The sequence below is a fragment of the Sebastes fasciatus genome, chromosome 11 (assembly GCF_043250625.1).
Source record: "Sebastes fasciatus isolate fSebFas1 chromosome 11, fSebFas1.pri, whole genome shotgun sequence".
Classification (NCBI taxonomy): domain Eukaryota; kingdom Metazoa; phylum Chordata; class Actinopteri; order Perciformes; family Sebastidae; genus Sebastes; species Sebastes fasciatus.
Genome location: NC_133805.1, coordinates 22,704,055 through 22,726,448, shown reverse-complemented (window position 1 = coordinate 22,726,448; position 22,394 = coordinate 22,704,055). Strand labels below are relative to the sequence as shown.

The window sequence follows — 22,394 nt, the reverse complement described above, 5'->3', positions numbered from 1 at the left end:
AACAGACGATAAAGCGTGGTCTGAGACCTCTGAGACCTCTGAGACCCGCGAATTTTGAAACGAATCCTACGCCCTTAACTGTACATGTCACGCTCTCATTAGGGTCTAGAATCACCCCAGTACATGAAAGTTAATTGTAACATTCTGGTCGCCTAGAAATGTCTTATTCAGCGTTCGGTTGTTAGTTGTTAGTTGTCACTTCTGGTTGCAAAAAACCAAGATGGCAACAGCCAAAACAGAGAACTCGAGGCTTCAAAACATTAAAGTTGCAAGCTGTAAAACGTAAACAAGTTATGCTATAAAGCTCCGTAGAGCTGAGGGAAAACACATCATTTTATGATAATTCAGAAAGTCCCATAACACATAATCATTTGATCCATTGTTTATATATAAAAACATTGATTAGTGCAGCTTTAAAGCAACTGACAAAAAAAAATATGGAAATCAAAGAAGAAGTAGATGTGCTATTATCCTGCATAAACATTACTGCAGTTAAACCGGTTTACACGTAAAAAATATATAACATTTCAACAAGCAAGCCATTAATGTTTGTATAAGAAGGGTATAACAGTTAGAGATTGTGTGCCAATAAACCAATTTATGGATTAATTCTCATTAGGAGAGGCTGAACTCCTTATTAGCTTAAGTTAAGTAGACACGTTGAACTTTAGCAATAAAGAGTGAGGTTGCTCTTCAGATGTCACACACACATCTGTGAGATGGGCAAACTGTCTGCTGAAACTGTCACCTCTGATAATGTTGTTCAGCTTGATTTCTGGCTCAGAATGCTCTACTCTACTGCCTTTATTGTCTCTATTAATCTGTCATCTATTTTATCGCCTAGTATGCAGTTTCCGAGCAAGCTGGGATGATGGATGGTAAGTGCAGGTTGTGTGTGTGTGTGTGAGGAATAGAGGTTGAGAGAATATGTAGAAAGAGTGTTAAAGTGAAGCATTTAGTCTGGAGATGTTTTCTGCTCTCCTCCTCTCCACTCCACAGTGGCTGTCAGCTTTAATTATCTTTGACAATGGGCCTCCTGAATCCTAATTATACCGGGCCTTGTCTTTCCTGGAGCTCCTCACCATTCACTCAGGCAGCATGACGCGCTCACACGTTCCAGTCCTCTTCACCCTAAATTAATTGGGTGCGTCTGCGTTTCTTTCTCTCTCATCTCCTGACATCTTTTGGGAATCAAAGGTCACCATTAGTTCGGGTGAGGATGTAGGGCGACAGAGAGACAGTCATGCATCAGGAGGCAGCAGCGCTGTCATGCGGCTGTCCTGGTTATGAGAAAGACTCTGGTCTTTATTCACTGGGTACAGTCTTATTATGACGAGATCCATAAAACTGACCCGAACAGCTTATTGAGACTGGGCAGCATTTATGAGTTGACAATTATATTGTGTTCATTATTACGTCTGTTTGGACAGTTATGACTATAAGAGTCTTTGAGTTAGTTCAAGTCTTAATTTTGGCTGGCATTTAGCATTTAGCCTGGAAATGACAGGTGATTCTATGTCACAAAAGACTCACACCAAAGGTATTCGATATCTTAACTCTTATTTTCACTCAAACTTTCACTGTCAACTTAAACAGGAATTTATCATTAAAATGGATAAAAAAGGTAATCACATTATAACATACTGGAAATAATTAAAACAGCTTATAAAACACCAACCACCCCTCCAATTCCCAGAAAAATGGCTGTTCAGGTTATTTTTTACTTTTAAATACATATCTGGTTAAAAAGTGGAGGGTTAACCTCTTCCACTCCCCTCCTCTTTTTCATAGACCAGTTTTTGTCATTTTTAGGGAGCACATTTAGGGGGAGATAGCAGGTCAACAGTAGATGTCACATAGAAGTGGTGTACGTCATCTGAAAGTTGATAAACCCAAAGATTAGTTTTAAGATGCAGCTCAGCACTGTGTGTCAAGTTGTTCTAGTCATAAATCAGAAAATAATAGTAATAATTAATTAAAATAAATTGTGTATAAGGGCTTAGAACATTACGATAGAAGTATATGATGGCCGTCCCCATGCTCTTATGTCTCATAAGTTGTTGCAGCAATTTTGGGGTTGATACCATTTGTTACACAGATTTGGTGCAAAATTTAACCATTTTCACCACTCAAAAGGTGATAAAAAAATAATGAATAATCCCTCCAAAATACCACTTTAAGTCACCAAGACTTTGAGACACACCATAGAATAAGTCATGCTGTGATTTGGTATCAAAAACTTTTGAAATTTGGAGATTTCTGCAGAAACCCCCTTATTGTTAATCTACCTAAGAAAGCCAGTCTGTAGTTTGTGGTTGGAACGTTTCATGAGGTTGTGATTATCCTAGTCACCACAGGTCATTTTATACACTAAATGTAATGTTAATACAGTACATTTTAAAAAATGGTCTCAATACAATGAAATGGCTACTATGGGGACTAACATCATCACACATGACTATAATTGGGCTGTTTGGGTCCACAAGAGGCTCAGCTTTACAGTGATGCCTGATTTATGCAAGTCCAAGACTGTTAAGGGACCCCAGTATGCAGAAATATTCAAACATGTAATTTTTAGAATAGGTGAAAATAACTAAGAACTGCATGTGATTATCATAAAGTGGGTATGTCTGTAAAGGGGAGACTCGTGGGTACCCATAGAACCCATTTTCATTCACATATCTTGAGGTCAGAGGTCAAGGGACGCTTTTGAAAATGGCCAAGCCAGTTTTTTCTCGCCAAAAGTTAGCCTAACTTTGGAGCGTTATTTAGCCTCCGTTTCTTGTGATATCAGTACCTTCACACTAGCTCTAAAACTGAGCCTCTGAAAGACAGTACAGTCAATCTGGAAGCTATAGAGGATTTGTCTTTCTTACCATGATTTGCATTTTTTGTTTAGTTTAATTTCTTTTTTTTTTTTGCTTGAATGAATCTGAGTGTTTATCATGTCAGGCGGATTAACACAGAGTAGTGTTGGGTAAGATATGTCTGTGATTTCCAAAATTTCTTCGAAGGACAACTTTGCAGATTTAGCAACAATGAAGTCTGCAGAAATATTAAATTACCCAGGTCTGTTTCTATGTTATCATTATGCAGCAAAATATTGGATCTGGTGCATTGTGGGAAGTGTAAGGGAGTCAGATGAACCACCAGTGTCTCCAATCATCAGCTGCATTGTTTTCTGGAAGGTATGAAGTGTGGTTTTATGAGCTAAACTCTGTTGTTGCAATCACTATGTTGAACACAATGGTTTAGTTGTTGTGGTTGTTTCTGAATGAGAGCCTGATTTGTGTCCATATAAGAGTTAATCTTTCCTCATCACATTGAGGAACTGTATTTTCTGTACGAAACACAAACATAAACCCCAAAACTATAGATTAAGAGGAAATAGGAGCCAGACAATAGGTAATATTTAAATATTACCCCAAGGTGACACTCTGCGCTCAAGGCCTATGGAACGGAGGCTTGGTCACGGGTGGACATGGGTCTTGGGGTACGGGGTATAACACATGCGCAGTGTAACTGAAGCTGCGGTCGTGCGTCGTGGCTCAATTTCGGCGAGTGCAAACGAGATTTTACTGCGCATGTGTTATACCCCCGGAGATATGACGCGTGACCCAGCCTCCTTTCCATAGGCCTTGTTTGCGCTCCGGAAATGATACGTCATAAATGTTTGCGTTCACGGCCGAGTTCAACGAGTTCACAGGCCGGGGCTAGCCAATATTACTTTAATTCAATGTATAAAGATTAGTAGGCTATGTGAAGGCTGCATATCAGAAATTAAATGTCAAAGTTCATTTTTGACCTTGTAAACTGTAATTCCATGAAAACAAACATACAAATGAACTCTCTCATGGTACTGGAACATTTGTTTAAAAGTTTGGGAATTAATAGTTAAACTGTTAAAATATATATATTTCTTTTTCTTTTGTCAAATCTGAAATTAATTTTATGTAACTTATTTAATGCACTATTTCATATTTATTTCCTTATTCAAGGAGTTTACGACACATATTTTCAAAAGATCTCTCGGCTAACAAAATAAATCCCTTGCTTGGATATTATCACAGGGCCTCATCATGTGTTGTTCATATTCAATAGCCGGTTTATCGTCCGGTACTTTGTTGATCTCTGTGAGTTTTATAGCCCTTATTGGTATTCAAGTGGATAATTCAACGGGTCATATTTGCAGCATCCCTTTAAAATGTAGGTTACCGCTCTTTTTTTTTAACCTCTACGACATGTTAAGAAGTCACTTTCACATGACACGCTCAAGCCAGTCAATGGAGAAGGGCAGCTTTAAAAAAAAAAAAAAGAAGAAGTAAGAAAAGAGAAAAGAGTGAGAGGGAGGGAGTGATGATACAGAGATTGGGTGATAAATCTTGTTCTGATCAGGTTTCTCTGGTGCCCTCACACCTCAGTCTCTTTCTTGGGGTAATTAATCAATCCCAGACTGGAGGCATTGATCGGCCTCTTGCGGCCCTCGGTATGTTTACACTCCTCGATTGTATTTGCCACTAAGCCCCTCGCTGCCGCTCAATCTCATCGGCAGAAAATGTGACACTCCGCCTGCTGACGCCGTGAGCGAAACGGTGCATCGATTGACATCTCGATGAAAATCAATCTACTTATTTTTTTTGTTGCAACGGGGGATTTGGTTTTGTTATAATCCTTTGTTGTAATCCGGTATTCCAGGTTGCAATACATAAAGTTTTATTGTGAGCAATCAAAACACTCCTTGAATTCAGGGGCAAGCTTTTCCTCAGAGACAGTTACACACGCCGCCAAACACATACAATATTTTCTTATTTCATTTATATGTTTCTCACAAACATAAAGCCATAACAAAAGGCTATTTTGATGTATTTCTATAATTTGTAATATAACCGTTGACATTGACCCTTTAAGTACGTCATGGTTTATCTTCCAGTCCTCTGAATCTGGCCTGAAAGAAGTATTAAGATCCTTTACTTAAGTAAAAAATAGCTGCACGACAATGTAAAATCACCATTGTAAACCTTAAGTTATCCAATGTATTCATCATTCATTGAAGTTTATTTCTAATTGTCAGGGCTATGTGTGTCTCATATTTCTTTCTATATTGAAATGTCACAGGATGCAGCTCATGATTCAACCTCTTATTCACAGACTGCATGTGAGCGATGACGTCTTTGGCTTTGAGCTCCTGCTGGAGGACGCTGCAGACAGAAAAACATGATATTGTTATTGTATTAGCAACATAAAATAGTGCTGTGGTTAAATATGCAAACATGTAAACCATAGCAAACAGCAGCATTGTTCAACCTTGTTTAAAAATAAAGACAGTAATAAGAAATAAGAGAATTTTAAATGTTTTTCTTTTACTGTAGTATTTTTTTTAGGGTTAATGGTTCAAATTGAAGTGGTTGCATCTCTGGAGGAAGCTGAAAGAAATAAGCAGGTCGCTCCACCAGAATTGAGAAAAACAAAACGTGATTTGCATGAAAAACTTCAAGAAAATTTGAATTTGGTGACAAAAATGACTTGATAGAAGAACATTTTACAGTGTGTGCGATAAGAGCAGTTAATAGCATACCTGTTAATGCATCTTAACCCATTGGTGCCCGCAACTGAATTTTAAAATTTCCTTTTGGTGGGACGTGTTCTCTGAACAGCTTGACTAAGCTCAAATGTTAAGAAATGTTCAAAATCGGTCCAATCGTTGAACTGAAAAGTGAGTTTTTCTTATATATATATATATATCTAGTATTTGGGCACATGGGACTACTGTATTTGCAATATATTATATTCATGTTTATATTGCATTATATTATTTATATTATATATTTCCTCCATTATATTATAGGAAGAAACAGTAGTCCCATGTGCCCAAATACTACATATAGTATGATAAGAAAATGTCTGTATCTCAGAAACTACAAGGAGCACAATCAAGTATTTAGTATTTATAAAATAAGATAAGATATTCCTTTATTAGTCCCACGGGGGGGAAATTTGCAAGTTAAAAATCAAAGAAATGTACACATATGCAGTGTAAGAAAAAATAATAATATGGAAAACATTTAATAAACACAATTTTAATGTTTTCCTAATCAAAAAAAAGAAAAATCCTGACTTTAACTATTAACAAAAGTGTGACTTTTCATGTGATCTAAAAATTTCAAAGTTGTTCTGTCAGATACTTACCCAAAGTGTGTCTGTACCAGATTTCAAGACTTTTGACCAATCAGAACAAATGTTGTGGCATTTTTCTTCATCATACTAAATTGGGTTACTAAATATTGTCTACCTGTTATCTTAGCCTGTTTATGCTTGTATTTTTGTGGCAGTGTTGTTTATGCTTTCCTCTTGACAGGTCTCTCTTGAAAAAGACATTAGATCTCAAGGATATTTTGACCTGGTTGAATTAAGGATATATTGAATGAAAACATGCAAAAGAAACAAAAAGAAAACAAGGAATAATGCAATAGTTTATTGCCTGTTTGAATGAAGTTAATAAAAGTACCTCTAGGAGGCGCTAGAAGATCCACAGCCAAAAGTATTCCCATTTTATATGGCTGTATTACTCTTATAATAATAATAAAATAAATGAATAATAATAATGATAATAATGATGGTAATAATAATGGTAATAATAATAATAATAATAATAATAATAATAATAATAATAATAATAATAATAATAATGATGATGATGATGATATTAATAATAATACATTTTTATTTATAAGTGCCTTTCAAGCCACCCAAGGACACTGTACAAATAAGACAGTCAATACATCATAACAGATGACAGTGAAAGAAAATGTATAAAAAATAGTGGTATATAGTATTATAGTGTTATATAATAGTGTTATAAATTATCAAGTGCAATCTTTGAATTAGGAGCTCCATAAATGTTCCTTTACGAGTGGCTTGAACTGTACTTGAAGCTCTGAATAATCTTGTATTTGTTGTATTTGCTGGTTTTGTTTTTCCCTCGTGTGGAAAGCATTAACTCTAACTGTATTTTGAAACCTTACTCGTTGCTTTTATTCATTTTTATACATCAGAATTATGTGTATTCTTTCAGCAATCCACACAGGAACGGAGCACATGGAGAACCCTCCCTCCCACACTGTTAAGAGAAGAATGAAAAGAACAGCAGCACACTGACACAAGGACGTGCACACAACTCAAAATAAAGGTAATTGTTTGTCTGTCAACTGGAAGCAAATAATGAAATCAAACAAAACAATCGCTCTGATTTTCACTTGAATGGAAAGGCCTGCTCTCCGGTACGAAACCAAAGTCCCACCCTGGATGACTGTGATTGCCTCTCCATCTTAAATACAGTACAGGACCAGCTTTGAGTGGGTGGTGTGGCAACACATTCTGTTACCCCCCCCTGCTGAGCTGAACTATTGAGCCCGGCCTATTCACTGGCTTTTCTGTTCAAAAAATAAAAATAAACACTCAAATTCTGAAAGAGCAGAAGGTGTGAGAAGTACTGAAGGACATGCTTCTTTATCGCTGGCCCGCACACATGCTGTTTTATCAGTTGATAAACACTCGGGTGTCAGTGGTCACATAATATTTCTGTTTATATTCCTGGCTGGTCCATTCAGTTTCCCTTTCCCATTCACCACATACATCCTTTGACAAACCTGTCTCAGCTTTGATTGTCATAAACACAATTGAGCCCTGCTTAGCCACGCAGGTCAGGCTACATAAACGCCATACATATTTCATGCAGCATCACGCTTATCTGACAGAGGAATCTTTTATTTCTTTTTTGTGAATTGAAATCATGCCTCATATTTCATTAGACACTCTGAAAGTCTTCGGTCTGTGGTCAGATGGGGTGTATGTTTTATTCATGTCCTCTGAACATCTGCTTGTCCGGATGTCAAAAATCATCAGGCTCCCCCAGGACTCCTGCCTGACTGGTTGTAAATGAAGTGGAGACTCAAAACAACCTGTCAGGGCTCTCCACCACCAGAGGAATCCTTCAATACGGCAGCCGAGGTGAGCGAAGAGATCTTGTGCTGGAAAAAAGAGTGATGAAAGTCAACTTTGGACACATTTTTAAAACAGGAATTAAAAAAAAAAAATGTGCACTCTGATTAATTTGGTGTGATACTGTGAAAAGCTTTCTGATACAAGTTGTGTGTCTTCTTCTTCCCACAGCTTTTGGTGGATTTTGACACTGCTGTTCACTTTGGCTCCTGGTCGACAAGTCTCCCTGAGTCACTGGAGGCTTGTGCCAACTGGAGGGAGAGAGCCTGACCACTAACAAGTGTTCACTGACTCATAGCCGCCACAGTATGTCCCACTGTGTGTGAGTGTGCATGTGTGTCTTTATATACTATTCTATTATATACTATTCTATTTCTCACTTTACACCAATCCCACAGAAAATGTGTGCTCTTTTAGAAATGATAATGTATTTTAGATCACATGCAGTGTCCTCACAAACTCCTGTTAGCTGTAACAAAGAATTAAACAAAACTAAATGAAACCAGGAAATACTGAGAGGAAAATAAAATCATAACAATAAAGATGTATTATTTTTTTTTTCTTCTGTAGGGGAAATTGAAAGAGGAATTTTACTCTGAAATTTCCTGTCTCAATTATTGGCATCCATTGTTGCAAGACTAGTTCAACAGAGATCTTGTTCTCTCAAAATTTTAATATCTTGACTTTCCATACCTAAAAAAACAAGAAGTCAATTTTAAAGCTGCTGTCGGGAACTTTGAGAAAATATGATAAAAAAAAGTTATTTTTATAAAACGGTCACTAAATACTGACAGTAGTGCATGAGACAGATAATCTGGTAAAAAAAAAATCACGTGCATCTGTGTCCTCCGGTGTCCTCCGGTGCTCCTAATGGCATTTGCAAGATTTCACCGAGCCCAAACCAAAACAACCAATCAGAGCCGAGAAGTCTTTGGCCAGCTGTCAATCACTGCTTGCGAAACTCGCGAACTCCAATCAAACGGTCAAACTAGGCAGCGCTGATCCAATATGAATCAATATTCTGTAACTGTAAAGCCTATTTCTCGTCTCAAATGTTTTCAGAAACATCTTGTTGTGTACTGTTTAGCTGTAAAATAAGAATGTTTGTGACCCGGCCGCCATGTTGAAAATAGTCAAGCAAAAACCAAGCACCGCCCATAGCCTGCAGCCATTAAATTGTGCAATCAACATTTACTCTATAAAGATAAGTTAAAGCAAAGAACTTGTCTATTGCCACTTTAATATAAAATGATGATTATAGCAGAGTTAAAGGTCATATCTCAAGATCAAATTGTTCTGTTCTCCAACAAAGACAAATACCAAAGAAGCATGAGAACAAAGCCTTGACTTGAATATCTCTAACACCACTTGAGTCAAAGTGGCTCATTGGCCCTATTTTACTTTCAGGTCTGAAAAGTGAAGCCAATGCTGAAGTGCCTTAAACTTGCATTCTTTCTAACAGCCAGCAGGGGGCGACTCTTCTGGTTGCAAAAAGAAGTCTGATTGTATAGAAGTCTATGAGGAAATGAGCCTACTTCTCACTTGATTTATTAACTCAGTAAACATTTTAAACATGTGTTTATGGTGTCAATCACTAGTGTTCAATACAGATTGATGTTCATTTAGTAAATTATGGTCCCATTTAGAGTCAAATAGACCATAAAGCAGGGTGTGCTTTAGGGCGTGGCTACTTTGTGATTGACAGATTGCTACCACGGCGTTGTCCGGTCTGGGAGTTGATGGCGATGGCTAAAAACCAAGATGGCGACGGAAAAAATGCTAAACTCAAAACCAATGGGTGGCTTCACGGTGACTACATCCATTTCTTATATACAGTCTTTAATTTTAATAGAGAAAAATAGTATCCCATCTCTGATATCAGCAGTCACCAGAAGCAATGGACCGTGTTCTGGTAAAACACAAATCATTTCTAGACCTCAATACTGGAAAAGTTCTCATATGAAAACAAAACAGTAGATCTAAGCTTTCACGGCAACATTTGGTCTACCTTCAACAGAACAAAACATTGTTAGCTTGGAAGGCTGCCTGTCCTCCATCTTTTGTACGATGGATCAAGGAGGCCATGACGTGTCTTCAAAAACGACAATGTTCTTCTTAAGTAGATATCTCCTCTTTCTGTCTGAAAGGGATAGTTTGGATGTTTTGATGTGGGGTTGTATGAGGTACTTATCCATAGTAGGTGTATAACCAACAGTAGATGACGGTCAGCACGCCCACATCTTGGAGAAACAGAAAGGAGTACCAGCACCGAAGCAAAGCAATACAGTGCTGTGGACGGCAGAAAAATTTATTTTAACCACCTAAAAGAAAGGCCCACCTAAAAAAAATCAATGTCAGTTAAGTGTACGCTATATTAAGAATATTTTCACTGCTTTATCTTGCTGTCAGTCAGTCCTTTTCTTCTCCTTTCCAATGAGGAACTGAACTGACAGTGAAACTTATCTATGCTTTCTCCAAAGCCAGCATGCTTCAGTTCGCTGTCAGAAAACATTCTAAATATTAAACTGATACACATTTTTTTAGGTGAGACTTTCTTTTAGGTGGATAATATATGTTTTTCTGCCAGCCCTGTTGCAGCAGTGTATTGCTTTTCTCCGGTGCCGGTACTCCTGTCTGCTTCTCCAAGCTGGAGGCACGCCAACCATCATCTACTGTAAGTAATACATCTATTATGGATAAGTACCTCATACAACCCCACTTCAAAACCACCCAAACTATCCCTTTAAGTGCCAACAACATATACACTTTTTCTTTCTTTCTTTTTCTTTTATTTGTACTTTGGTTTTGTCAGTTTTTTTCCTTTTTAAATAATTTGCAGTATACTGCCATATTTGTGTAGTTTTGGCTCTCTCTTAATATGGTTTTCTTAGTTATTTGTCGTTGGCATGCATGAACAGGCTGTGTTATTGTACAACTTTCTCTCTTTCTCTTACATCTACATGTTGCATTTATATACATCTGATGACAATTAAACAATTTATTTTGTCTTCTAACAGAACAGCATCTTCAATATTTGCAAAGTAGCTAATACAACTCATTATTATTTATTCATTTACAGCCCATTCAACTTTATCTTTTAAACGGTGTAAACGGCTCTGTAGGGCACTTTTTGAGATCACGATTCAACAAACACACCGTTGCATTTGTGACTCTCATTGTGAATCTCATTCGGGCTGCAATCAAAGCTTCGCGCCTCCCAAACAAACAAGGCTATCTGTGTTTCCCCCTCCTGTTCATCTATCTCTCCACCTGGCAGTGAGGTGCCATCGACACTTAGTGACAGCCTCTGCATTCATGAGCACATCATCATCTGCCCTCCTCAACAAGAATTCGCCCTTCATCACTCAAACCTTTAAAAAAAAAAAGCCACTCTGCTGAAGTTTTATGTGGACAGGACATTTTGTTTTAAATTTTAGAAATCAATAGACTACTTGGATTATGTTATACATAATTGAACATAAAACTATGACTTATTTAGGCTAATATTACAATATTACAACTAACAACTTAGATGTTTAACTCACTGGTGAATTCCCATTGGTAATTAATTAAGTGATCTCACCCTAAATGCCTCAGCGTTCAGTCATTTCATCAGTATATTTGTGTAAAGTCATCCTTCACTGCCAGCTCCTAGTGACTCCCTCCTTCCTTTCAGTGGCTCTATAGATTTTCTCCCAGTGATAAATTGGACACGGGGAGCCACTGAGGTGTGACCACGTGCCAAAGGAGTATAGCTTTTTGTCTTTAATGGGCCTAATTATGCTTAAGACCTTTAGAGCTGTTTGGGTTGAGCTCTAATAACATGTTTTGGGGATGTAATCAATAGAAAAAGTAATGTGTCATTCCTGTTGAAATGATATAAAGTAGCTCCCTGACTCCACAAACAAATACATAAAATAAAGCACTCACATTTCAGAGCTTTCAAAGTTGCACCAGTGTTTGTATATTTTCTCCCTTTCTCTCTCTTTTGATTGAAGAATTGCAAGGATGTTATCCCATCCATCACCTCCATAACCCCTCCCCTCACTCTCCAAAACACAGGAGCGGGTAACGGTTCATTTCGAGGAGTATAGCTTTTTGTCTTTAATGGGCCTAATTATGCTTAAGACCTTTATAGCTGTTTGTGTTCAGCTCTATTAACATGTTGTGGGGATGTAATCAATGGAAAAAGTAATGTGTTATTCCTGTTGAAATGATATAAAGTAGCTCCCTGACTCCACAAAAAAATACATAAAATAAAGCACTCATGTTTCAGAGCTTTCAAAGTTGCACCAGTGTTTGTATATTGTCTCCCTTTCTCTCTTTTTTTGATTGAAGAAATGCATGGATTTTATCCCATCCATCACCTCCATAACCCCTCCCCTCACTCTCCAAAACACAGGAGCGGGTAACGGTTCATTTCGAGGAGTATAGCTTTTTGTCTTTAATGGGCCTAATTATGCTGAAGACCTTTAGAGCTGTTTGTGTTCAGCTCTAATAACATGTTGTGGGGATGTAATCAATAGAAAAAGTAATCTGTTGAAATGATATAAAGTATAGCTCCCTGACTCCACAAACAAATACATACAATAAAGCAGTCACGTTTCAGAGCTTCAAAGTTGCACCAGTGTTTGTATATGTTCTCCCTTTCTCTCTTTTTTTTATTGAAGAAATGCATGGATATTATCCCATCCATCACCTCCATAACCCCTCCCCTCACTCTCCAAAAACACAGGAGCGGGCAACGGTTCATTTCGAGGAGTATAGCTTTTTGTCTTTAATGGGCCTAATTATGCTTAAGACCTTTAGAGCTGTTTGGGTTGAGCTCTAATAACATGTTGTGGGGATGTAATCAATAGAAAAAGTAATGTGTTATTCCTGTTGAAATGATATAAAGTAGCTCCCTGACTCCACAAAAAAATACATAAAATAAAGCAGTCACGTTTCAGAGCTTTCAAAGTTGCACCAGTGTTTGTATATGTTCTCCCTTTCTCTCTCTTTTGATTGAAGAAATGCATGGATATTATCCCATCCATCACCTCCATAACCCCTCCCCTCACTCTCCAAAAACACAGGAGTGGTAACGGTTCATTTCGAGGAGTATAGCTTTTTGTCTTTAATGGGCCTAATTATGCTTAAGACCTTTAGAGCTGTTTGGGTTGAGCTCTAATAACATGTTGTGGGGATGTAATCAATGGAAAAAGTTATGTGTTATTCCTTTTGAAATTACATAAAGTAGCTCCCTGACTCCACAAAAAAATACATAAAATAAAGCAGTCACGTTTCAGAGCTTTCAAAGTTGCACCAGTGTTTGTATATGTTCTCCCTTTCTCTCTCTTTTGATTGAAGAAATGCATGGATTTTATCCCATCCATCACCTCCATAACCCCTCCCCTCACTCTCCAAAAAACACAGGAGCGGATAACGGTTCATTTCGAGTCCATTCTCTCCTGTGGCACCGCAGAAACTTGTGCAGCCACGCAGATTGTGTTTTTCCTTTCTCAGAAAGTCTGTTGTTGTTGTTTTTTTCATCTTGAAAGTGGAGATGAACCAGTCGGACACATGCTGCAGCAGCGCGTAAAAGTTGTGGATGCTTTACTTTTACGCATAAACATTTAAAGGACTACTTTGTCTTCAAAAGTTGAAAACAAGAGCAGGTGAAAAATTCTTCCCTCTGCAAAAATCATCATCTCCCACAAGCAGGCTGGAAGCCCATCATACGCTCCGGAGAACGCAGCCGCGGATCCGCAGAGCGCAGATGATCGCAACTGGTGTCTGTGGTGTCGCGCTGGTCCTGGTGCTGGTGGTCCTGATCCCGGTCGTGGTGAATACCGCCGGGACCCCAGCCCGCTACGAGATGCTCGGCTCCTGTCAGATGGTGTGCGACTCCCACCATGGCACCGCGGCCACCGCTGTAGCCAAGACGACCAGCCCGATCAAAGACAACAACCGGCTGGTCCAGTCGCTTCCCACGTTCATCCACGGTCCTCAAGGAGAGCCGGGACGAGTCGGGAGGATGGGTCCGAGGGGTCCGCTGGGCGAGCCCGGGCCACCTGGTCCTGCTGGTCCGCCTGGAGATAGGGGAGCACCGGGACCACCGGGAACACCTGGACTCAATGGGCCTAACGGAGCCATCAGCGCGGCCACTTACAACACCATCCCCAAGATCGCCTTTTACGCAGGACTGAAGAAGCAGCACGAAGGGTACGAGGTGTTGAAGTTCGACGACGTGGTCACAAATCTGGGCAACCACTATGATCCTGCTTCAGGGAAATTCACCTGCTCCATACCGGGGATTTACTTCTTTATTTACCATGTGCTGATGAGAGGAGGAGATGGAACCAGCATGTGGGCTGACCTCTGTAAAAACAACCAGGTGAGGATGCTTCATCATGATAAGATAATATAAGATGAAATAAGATGAGATGAGATAAGATTAGATAAGACAAGATAAGATAAAATAAGATGAACCTTTATTAATCCCCTGGAGGGAAATTCAGGTGTCAAAGCAGCAACATCACACAAACAGAGTGAATCACAGGAGAGGTACAGGTATACAAAAATTATAAAAAACAAAAAACAATAATAGAGATATAAAAAATACAGAGTGAATGGGTGAACATATTGTGTACAGTCCATCAATAAATAAATGTAGTATGTACAATAAATAAATGTAATATGTGCATATGTGCAGTCTATAAAGTGGTATATAGGATGTATAGTGTAAATTGCACCAGTGGTTAGAGTCCAAGATGGTTGCAGATATAGTGCATATTAGATGATAGAATTACAATATTTTGTTTGAGCTTTTCTCTTTAGTCTTTGTTTGTAATACAGAGTGAAAAAGACATAATTTAATGACTTTTTGGCATTTTACGCACAAGTTTTACGCACGGCTGTACCTGGAAAAAAGACTCATCAGAATACATTTCCCAGACATTTTTAAAATATACAGTGACGCAGCATGTGGGCTGACCTCTGTAAAAACAACCAGGTAGGACGCTTCATAAGATAAGATAAGATGAACCTTTATTAATCCCCGGAGGGAAATTCAGGTGTCAAAGCAGCAACATCAGCAAAACAGAGTGAAACACAGGAGAGGTATAAAGGTATACAAAAATTATAAAAACAATAATAGAGATATAAAAGATACAGAGTGAATGGGTGAACATGGTGTGTACAGTATGTACAATAAATAAATGTAGTATATAATATATTATATATTATATTTTGTATTTGTTTTTAGATTTTTCTCTTTAGTCTTTGTCAAAATACTGCTGCTGGTTTACAAAGCAGTAAATGGTTTAGGGCCAAAATATATTTCTGATCTTCTGCTATGTTATGAACCATCCAGACCTCTCAGGTCATCTGGATCAGGTCTGCTTAGTGTCCCCAGAGTCAGAACTAAACATGCAGAAGAAGAAGCAGTGTTCAGTTTTTATGCACTAAATATTTGGAACAAGCTCCCAGAAACCTGCAGGACCAACTCCAACTCTGAGTTCTTTTAAATCAAAGCGTACAACTTTCCTGTTTGCTCCTGCCTTTAATTAAACCAGATAATGATCTTATATACTGCACTAGAGCTTTTACTCTTGTGTGTTATACTCTATTTTAGCTTCTATCCTATAGCTTTTATTTTTAGCTTGTTTTTATTTTCTGTTTTAATTATGTCTTAATGTTCTTTTGCACTTTTGTCGCAATGTTCTTGAATGTTTATGTAAAGCACTTTGAATTGACCTGTTGCTGAAATGTGCTCTACAAAATAAATCTGCCTTGCCTTGCCTTTGTTTATAATACAGAGTGAAAAGACATAATTTGATTACTTTTATATGCATTTTACGCAACTTTTACGCACGGCTGTACCTGGAAAAAAGACTCCTCAGAATACATTTTCCTGGACATTTTTAAAATATACAGTGACGCTATCTGATGGTTTGTTTGAAGTTTGACATGAAAATGTCATTGGTGGAGCTGTCCAAGGTGCTGATTTTCAAAATAAAAGCACGTTTAATCAGCTGAAATGTCTTCTTTTTTTTTTGCCTTTACAGGTGAGAGCCAGTGCCATCGCCCAAGACGCCGACCAGAACTACGACTACGCCAGCAACAGCGTCGTCCTGCACCTGGAGCCTGGAGACGAGATCTACATCAAGCTGGACGGTGGGAAGGCTCACGGTGGAAACAACAACAAGTACAGCACCTTCTCCGGCTTCATGCTGTATGCTGATTGAAACAACATCTCTGCTCTGCATATAGCTTTGCTTCACTGCTCATGCTCAACTCAATGTCAGTTGGATTATTAGAGGCAGAGCTCACCATTTCCATATTGCAAAAAAAGAGTCCAGGGAGATGTGGAGGATGTCATGCAAAGAAAAAAAACAAAACAACAGAAAAGAACTGTACTTTACAGTGTAATTTACAGAATAATGAATGTTAAAGTGTCCAGCGTTGAATTGTACCCTTTGTCAGATTGATTAGTGTCGCTATCGCACCCCTGAATGAACTGTCTCTAGCTTTACAAATTAAGTCAAACATACTGTACATGCTGCTGAATGAGTGTAGACTGAAAGTTCAATGTCTTGACCTTTTAGCACTTAATTATAGATGCTAAAATTATACTCTACATAATCACCACTCCGTTCACTTCAGTGTAGTTGGTCCACATGTGCTTTATTTTTTCCCAAAAAATATTTGTGCATTTTGAGTGAAAATGTTAAAAGTGATGCATGATTGTAAAAAGAAATTACATTTCAATTGTGTGCAGCATAGAAACACTTGTGTAAAGGGCCCATTCTGATGTTCATATTGAAGCGTTGTCACGACATTATCATTGTTTTTTCTTGTCTCAATATGACAGCTGGTCAGGGCAAACAGGGTGGTCTGGCGGTTAGTCACCATCACAGAACTGGACAGTCGCACTGACAGAAATGTTTCCTCCATCGATCCGCACTTCTGATTGTGAAAGCCCTTCCAGTTAAGACTGTCAGCTCATGTGTAACATATCATGTAAGATTAAATCCTCTTTGTTTAAACCCTCTCGGAAGATTAATCAAAGTTCTATAGTTTTTCACGCGGTGATCGCGCCATTGATCATGTGGCGAAGTCACCCTGTGAGGCCACCTGTTCCCAGATGAGAGGAGAACGTGTCCTTCATCCCGTCAGCCTCCCATAGACACCCAGACACCCACTGAGGGGCAACAGGACAACTCATCTAACACAGCCGCATTGTGTCGAGAGCAGAGCGGCATACTGATTACTACCACGCTCATTATTTCCCCATCCCGTAAAAACCTGTTTGCAGAGATGTCACTTTACAAATACAAAAAAAGCAACATTGACATTGAAAAATCAATTAGCACAGTATTTGTGAGCACCACTGTAGATAATAATATTTGGTTTAGATTGCATTTCTGTAAGAGGTTGTTTGTGACATAAGTGGGGCCAAAACAAGGCTGCTAATGAGAGGCACTGTGATCCTGCGAGGCTTTTTTCATATGATTTGCTTACAAAGTGAATAATGTATAATCACAAATATAACATCAAGTTTTAATTAATGAGGGCGGCTGTAAAAAAACTCTTTCAAAGCAGCCTGTAATTATTTTACATTTGGAAAGACAAAGAGAAAAGTGTCATTAAAGATGCACAAACACTGTAATGTCATCGGTTTGAGCGTCCAAAAGCACATTTACAAATAAGTTTGGACTGTGATTATTGCAAAGATCTCAAAGTATTTATTGCGGGGCGTTCACTCATCTCAAGATAAAAATAATCGCTACATCGAAACCCCTTCCTTGGTTCTCTTTTTTTTTTGCTTTTATTTGAAGGTCAGCCAGCGCTTGGGGTTGTCGATGAGGATCTTGTCCACCTGGTGCTGCGAGAAGCCCCTCCTCAGCATCTTCGGCACAATGTTGTTCAGGATGTGAGAGTAGCCGTGGCCGCCGTACTTGGTGAGACGGTTCTTGGTGTGGATGTCGTGTGCGATCACTATCTTGTCGCCGTAGCCCTCCTTCGCTAGGAACGCCAAGCTGAGCGTGAATAAACAAAACCGTGGTAAACTAGGGGCATTAAACATAACACAACTGACAAATTTTTGTTAAAAAACACACTGTAATTTCTAGTCTGCCTTGATGTGTTGTTCAACTTGACTAACCGGACCAACGTGTGGCCTGTCATTCATCACTCAGCCCTCCACTGCAGTGGAATATTATCAGTGTCTCACAGTTTCAGTGAGAAAACTGTAGGACACACTCTTCTCTCCACATGGAGTAAAACACAAAAGCTGCATTTTGTTCTCAATGATAAACACCTGACGTGGCTCAACACCAGGGCTGTCGTCAACCAAAGGAATTCTTAGTTGACTAATACTCAACTGAGTTTCTCCACAAATAATCAAACAAAAGCACCACTTTAAATCTCGTGTTTACCAGAGATGTGCTCATAAGTTTCTTGGAAAAAAGTCATTCAGCATGAAAAAAAGCATAAAAACAACTAATTGACTCAAGAAATCTTAGTTGACCAAGACCCAAACGACCTATTAATTGATTAAACCTGCAGTAGGCAGAATGTTGTTGGCATCATTGGGCAAAAATTCCATAATAGCCTTTCAGCATATTGTAATTCAAGTGTTCTGAGAGAAAACTAGACTTCTGCACCTCCTCATGGCTCTGTTTTCAGGCTTTAAAAAATCTAGCCCGTGACGGGAGACTTTGGCCAATCACAGGTCATTTCAGCCAGAGCGTTCCTATTGGCTGTTCATTCAATAAAGGCAGCTGTCAATCACTCATAAACTCTGATCAACCGGTCAAACTAGGCAGCGCTGATCAAATATGAATCAATATTCTGTTCCTGTAATGCCTATTTCTCCTCTCAAATGTGTTCAGAAACATCTTGTAGTGTACAGTTTAGCTGTAAAATGAGAAAGTTTGCTCCGGCTGGTGGGCGGTGCTTGGTACTTCCTCAACAGATCTCAACACGGCTGCCGGGTCACAAACTTTTTTCATTTTACAGCTAAACAATACAAAAACTGAGGTCACATTTAAATGTCAAGTGTTGCCACATCAACGTGGTCACATTTGTGTTCACACCTGATTAAAAAAAAAGAAATTTGCACTGAAAAGACAAGTTTAACCCTGAGAAGTGTTACTCACGTCCTCACTCTCTGGCTGTCACTGGGCATGTCCACGTCCAGGTTATACGGGTAGTCCAGCATCTCCACTCCAAACAGATCGTACTCCAGGTAACTCCCCAGCTTCGCAAACTCAAGCAGCTCACCATCATCAAATATAGTCCTGCAGGAAGATAACAGAAAGTTGTTGAAATGAAGGTGAAACATGCAGAAAAAGAGAAAGTTGTAATGTATATAGGGGGGTGGGGGGGAATTCAATGCAATTTCTGTAACTTTCCAAAGAATGGAGAATACCAGCGAACAATATAGCATTGACTAAACTAACGTGTTGTGAAAACGAGATCTAAGAAATATTGTGATCCAATGTAGAATGATAAAGCTGTCTTATGTAACGCCACCTTTAAATGTATTGAATGAAGACGGGTAAAAATAGCATGTGAATCGACATAAATCAAAAGGTTTGACAGGCAAGAACTGTTTTTCATTCTCAAATTGAACATATAATAAACATTTGCGGTTGTGTTTCGTGCTTAAATGTTTAACTCATAAAATGACCGAAATAAGGGTAATCGTTTTCAGTTTTCACATATTTTCATATTGAAGTTTGATGTGGTATCATCAGTGATGACGGATGTAATAAATGCAGGAAACATCAGCCTCATTTTAGCTATTAGTTTGTCAACATGAATACATTATAACACAATAACAGTGAACATTTTTTATTATGCTTATAGTCAACAATAAAATAAATATATGTGGCCTGTAACTGCCTCTACACTGCATTTCTCACTGTGTGCCACCAGGGATTGTTTTATGACACCTAAGAGAACTGTTGTTCTTCCAGTTCCACCAGTGCATATACAGAGCTAGAGAGATATTCACGTGGGAGAAAGTGAAATGAATGAATAATCATTTGAATAATCATTTTTTACGCATTTATTTTTAGTAATGGGAAACATAAATGTCAGGGAAGGGATGTGAGACTGGAAGTCTTATAGGATAGCTGTGATTGTAACTAATAAAATGTTGATATTTAACAGCCTGATTAGTCAAAAATCCCTTTATTCCCATAAAACATAACTGTTTCCAGGAACTTCTCACCTGTCCAGGTGTGACATGACAGTTTTGCTGATGTCACCACCGGCCTCCTGGAGAATCCGGACGACTTCAGCCGGAGCGGCGGCATTCCTGCCAGGATGGATGATGACGGGGCAGCCGAGCTGGGTCTGAGCGTGGGCTGTGGCCCTCAGCACCTTCGTCTCGCTCTCCGAGATGGGCCAGCCGGTTCCGATCTCTCCGATCACGCCGCAGCGGATGTTTGTGCCGTCTGCGCCGTGAAGCACCTCGCTGACGATGATGTCTGTGAGCTGACGGGCAGGAAAAGTGAAATATTAGTGCATTAAAATAACTCTTTTCTGACTAGTTCTGTCCCTTTAACAGGCACATGAACAGAGCACGTTAGGTTCAGTGCGTGACATCTAAAGGGCGAGACTTAGCAGCCAGAAACCCGTTCAAATCAATCAGAAGATACAAAAGAAATCCTTGAACATAAACACAGGAATTGCTGAGAAAATGGGTGATGTATCAAATTGTCAGTTCGGTGTTCTTCCTGTCTTATGACTGAGATGTCAGCACCAGTGCCATCCATGCATGCCAGATGGCCCGACAGGCTGCTGATGCTACCCTCAGACCGGGTCTCACCTTCTCCACACTCATCCTCTTGGTGGCGTCAGTGTGGGTGCAGTCCACATAGTACCCTGCTCCTGCGATGACGTGGACCCCGGTGTCTTTGGCTAGCTGCTTGATGGCGGGCAGGTCCCGTTCGATTCCCATGGTGGTGTTCTCCACTATGGTGCCCCCGCCGGCCTTCTTGTAGGCCAGCAGCTCGTCCCGCACGGCGGCGAGCTCCTGCTGCAGCAGCAGGTTCTCGTGGCAGCTGTATTGGTTCTGCCTCAGCCAGTGCATGTGCTGCATCTGGAACGGGTTCTCCGCCACCGCCTCGTCGCCAGCGGGAGGAGGGAAGTAACAGCACTCAAAGCTCATGGTCAGGTGCTCGTGGGTCATGGTGCGGCCCAACTGGTCCGGATCCACCAGACCCAGGACGGTCTGGACCTTCCCACTCAAATCTGACATGACTGGTATTCAGGGTTTACAACAACCTGAAAGGACACATATTATTCATTTATTCAGAAATGCAGCAAATATCAGATTTTGTAACATTGCTACAGATCAGACAGGAGAGTGAGTTTGCCATAATATACTCTGACCAATCACTGACCAGGCTGACCCTATTGGCTGACCTCAGTGTGCATGCAGAAGAGGAACCTTTGGACTACAAAGTGCAAGATCTGGTTATTATTAGAACTAACTGTAGGGTCTGTCTAGTAGTTCACTTTATTTCTTCACTTCCTAGCTACTTGCTCGGTTTGCAAACATGCAACATGCAAACATGGTTTGCAAACATGCAACAAGGTAGTCGTCAAAGAACAACATTTAGTGCTAAAACAAAGTGTACTCGTTGAAATCAACCAAAAACAATGTGCAATAAACTCAGAGCTGCAGCCCGAGGCGGGCGGACACTTACATTTCATCGACTTGATTCCTAAAATTGTATTTAAAGTGTTGACAGACAGTTTGCTGACCTTGTTTTCTGCTTATAGCTGTCCACTCCAAAACCCCCAGCTGGACTCTGCAACTGCCCCGTTTACAGATTAGCAGACCACGAAGATGCGAGTGTGAAATATCGCGAGAGATCACGAGACCACAGTTCAACTGAAAGGAAGTCAACAGAACCTAGAATGTTACAATGTTACAATAATAAGAGCAATGTCAGTAAATAAAAAGTAAAGTTTAGTATTAACCCATAAGAACCCGGACCCATTTCTCCTTCAAGGAAAATTATGGGGGATATAATACAGACTAAATAGACCACATAGAACACATTTCTGAATTTTTTTTCAAAATACCACCCCCTAGTGTCAAAGACCTGTACAGTTACATATACGTCACATTAGGCGTTTATGGTAAATGTATTCCTCATTTGAACATAAATCAGCCTGACAGTATTTTTGTGTTTGGTAACAAAAACTTGTCTTTTTATTTGCATTTCCACAAAATTATAACTTTACTTCTTAGGTTTAACAACAAAATCTTTTTTTCAGATTTGTTTTACAACACAAAAATCACTGCCATCTCCCTGGATGACTGCCAGTGCATCCTGAACACTGTATTGCTTCTTGTTATCCATACTACAGAAAAAATAAAATGGCATTGA

General features: G+C 39.4%; 2 protein-coding genes across 2 annotated transcripts; one reads left to right on the top strand and one right to left on the bottom strand.

Annotated features, from left to right (window-relative positions):
• The first annotated feature begins 13,402 nt into the window (after positions 1–13,402).
• c1ql3b (complement component 1, q subcomponent-like 3b) lies at positions 13,403–16,226 on the top strand. Its single transcript, XM_074651627.1, has 2 exons — positions 13,403–14,374; positions 16,047–16,226. Exons 1-2 carry the CDS (start codon positions 13,757–13,759, stop codon positions 16,224–16,226), a joined length of 798 nt encoding a protein of 265 aa, XP_074507728.1. The 5' UTR covers positions 13,403–13,756.
• A 420-nt stretch (positions 16,227–16,646) lies between these two features.
• pter (phosphotriesterase related) lies at positions 16,647–21,893 on the bottom strand. Its single transcript, XM_074651626.1, has 5 exons — positions 21,763–21,893; positions 20,822–21,279; positions 20,222–20,487; positions 19,143–19,283; positions 16,647–18,020 (listed from the first exon to the last, which is right to left on the bottom strand). Exons 2-5 carry the CDS (start codon positions 21,251–21,253, stop codon positions 17,810–17,812), a joined length of 1,050 nt encoding a protein of 349 aa, XP_074507727.1. The 5' UTR covers positions 21,254–21,279; positions 21,763–21,893; the 3' UTR covers positions 16,647–17,809.
• Between the last annotated feature and the right edge of the window lie 501 nt (positions 21,894–22,394).

Coding starts and splice junctions, on each gene's coding strand:
- c1ql3b (XM_074651627.1), top strand. CDS start 13,757: ATGATCGCAACTGGTGTCTGTGGTGTCGCGCTGGTCCTGGTGCTGGTG. Junction 14,375..16,046: donor ACCTCTGTAAAAACAACCAG/GTGAGGATGCTT, acceptor TTGCCTTTACAG/GTGAGAGCCAGTGCCATCGC.
- pter (XM_074651626.1), bottom strand. CDS start 21,253: ATGTCAGATTTGAGTGGGAAGGTCCAGACCGTCCTGGGTCTGGTGGAT. Junction 20,488..20,821: donor AGAGGATGAGTGTGGAGAAG/GTGAGACCCGGT, acceptor CCTGCCCGTCAG/CTCACAGACATCATCGTCAG. Junction 19,284..20,221: donor GTCATGTCACACCTGGACAG/GTGAGAAGTTCC, acceptor ATCTTCCTGCAG/GACTATATTTGATGATGGTG.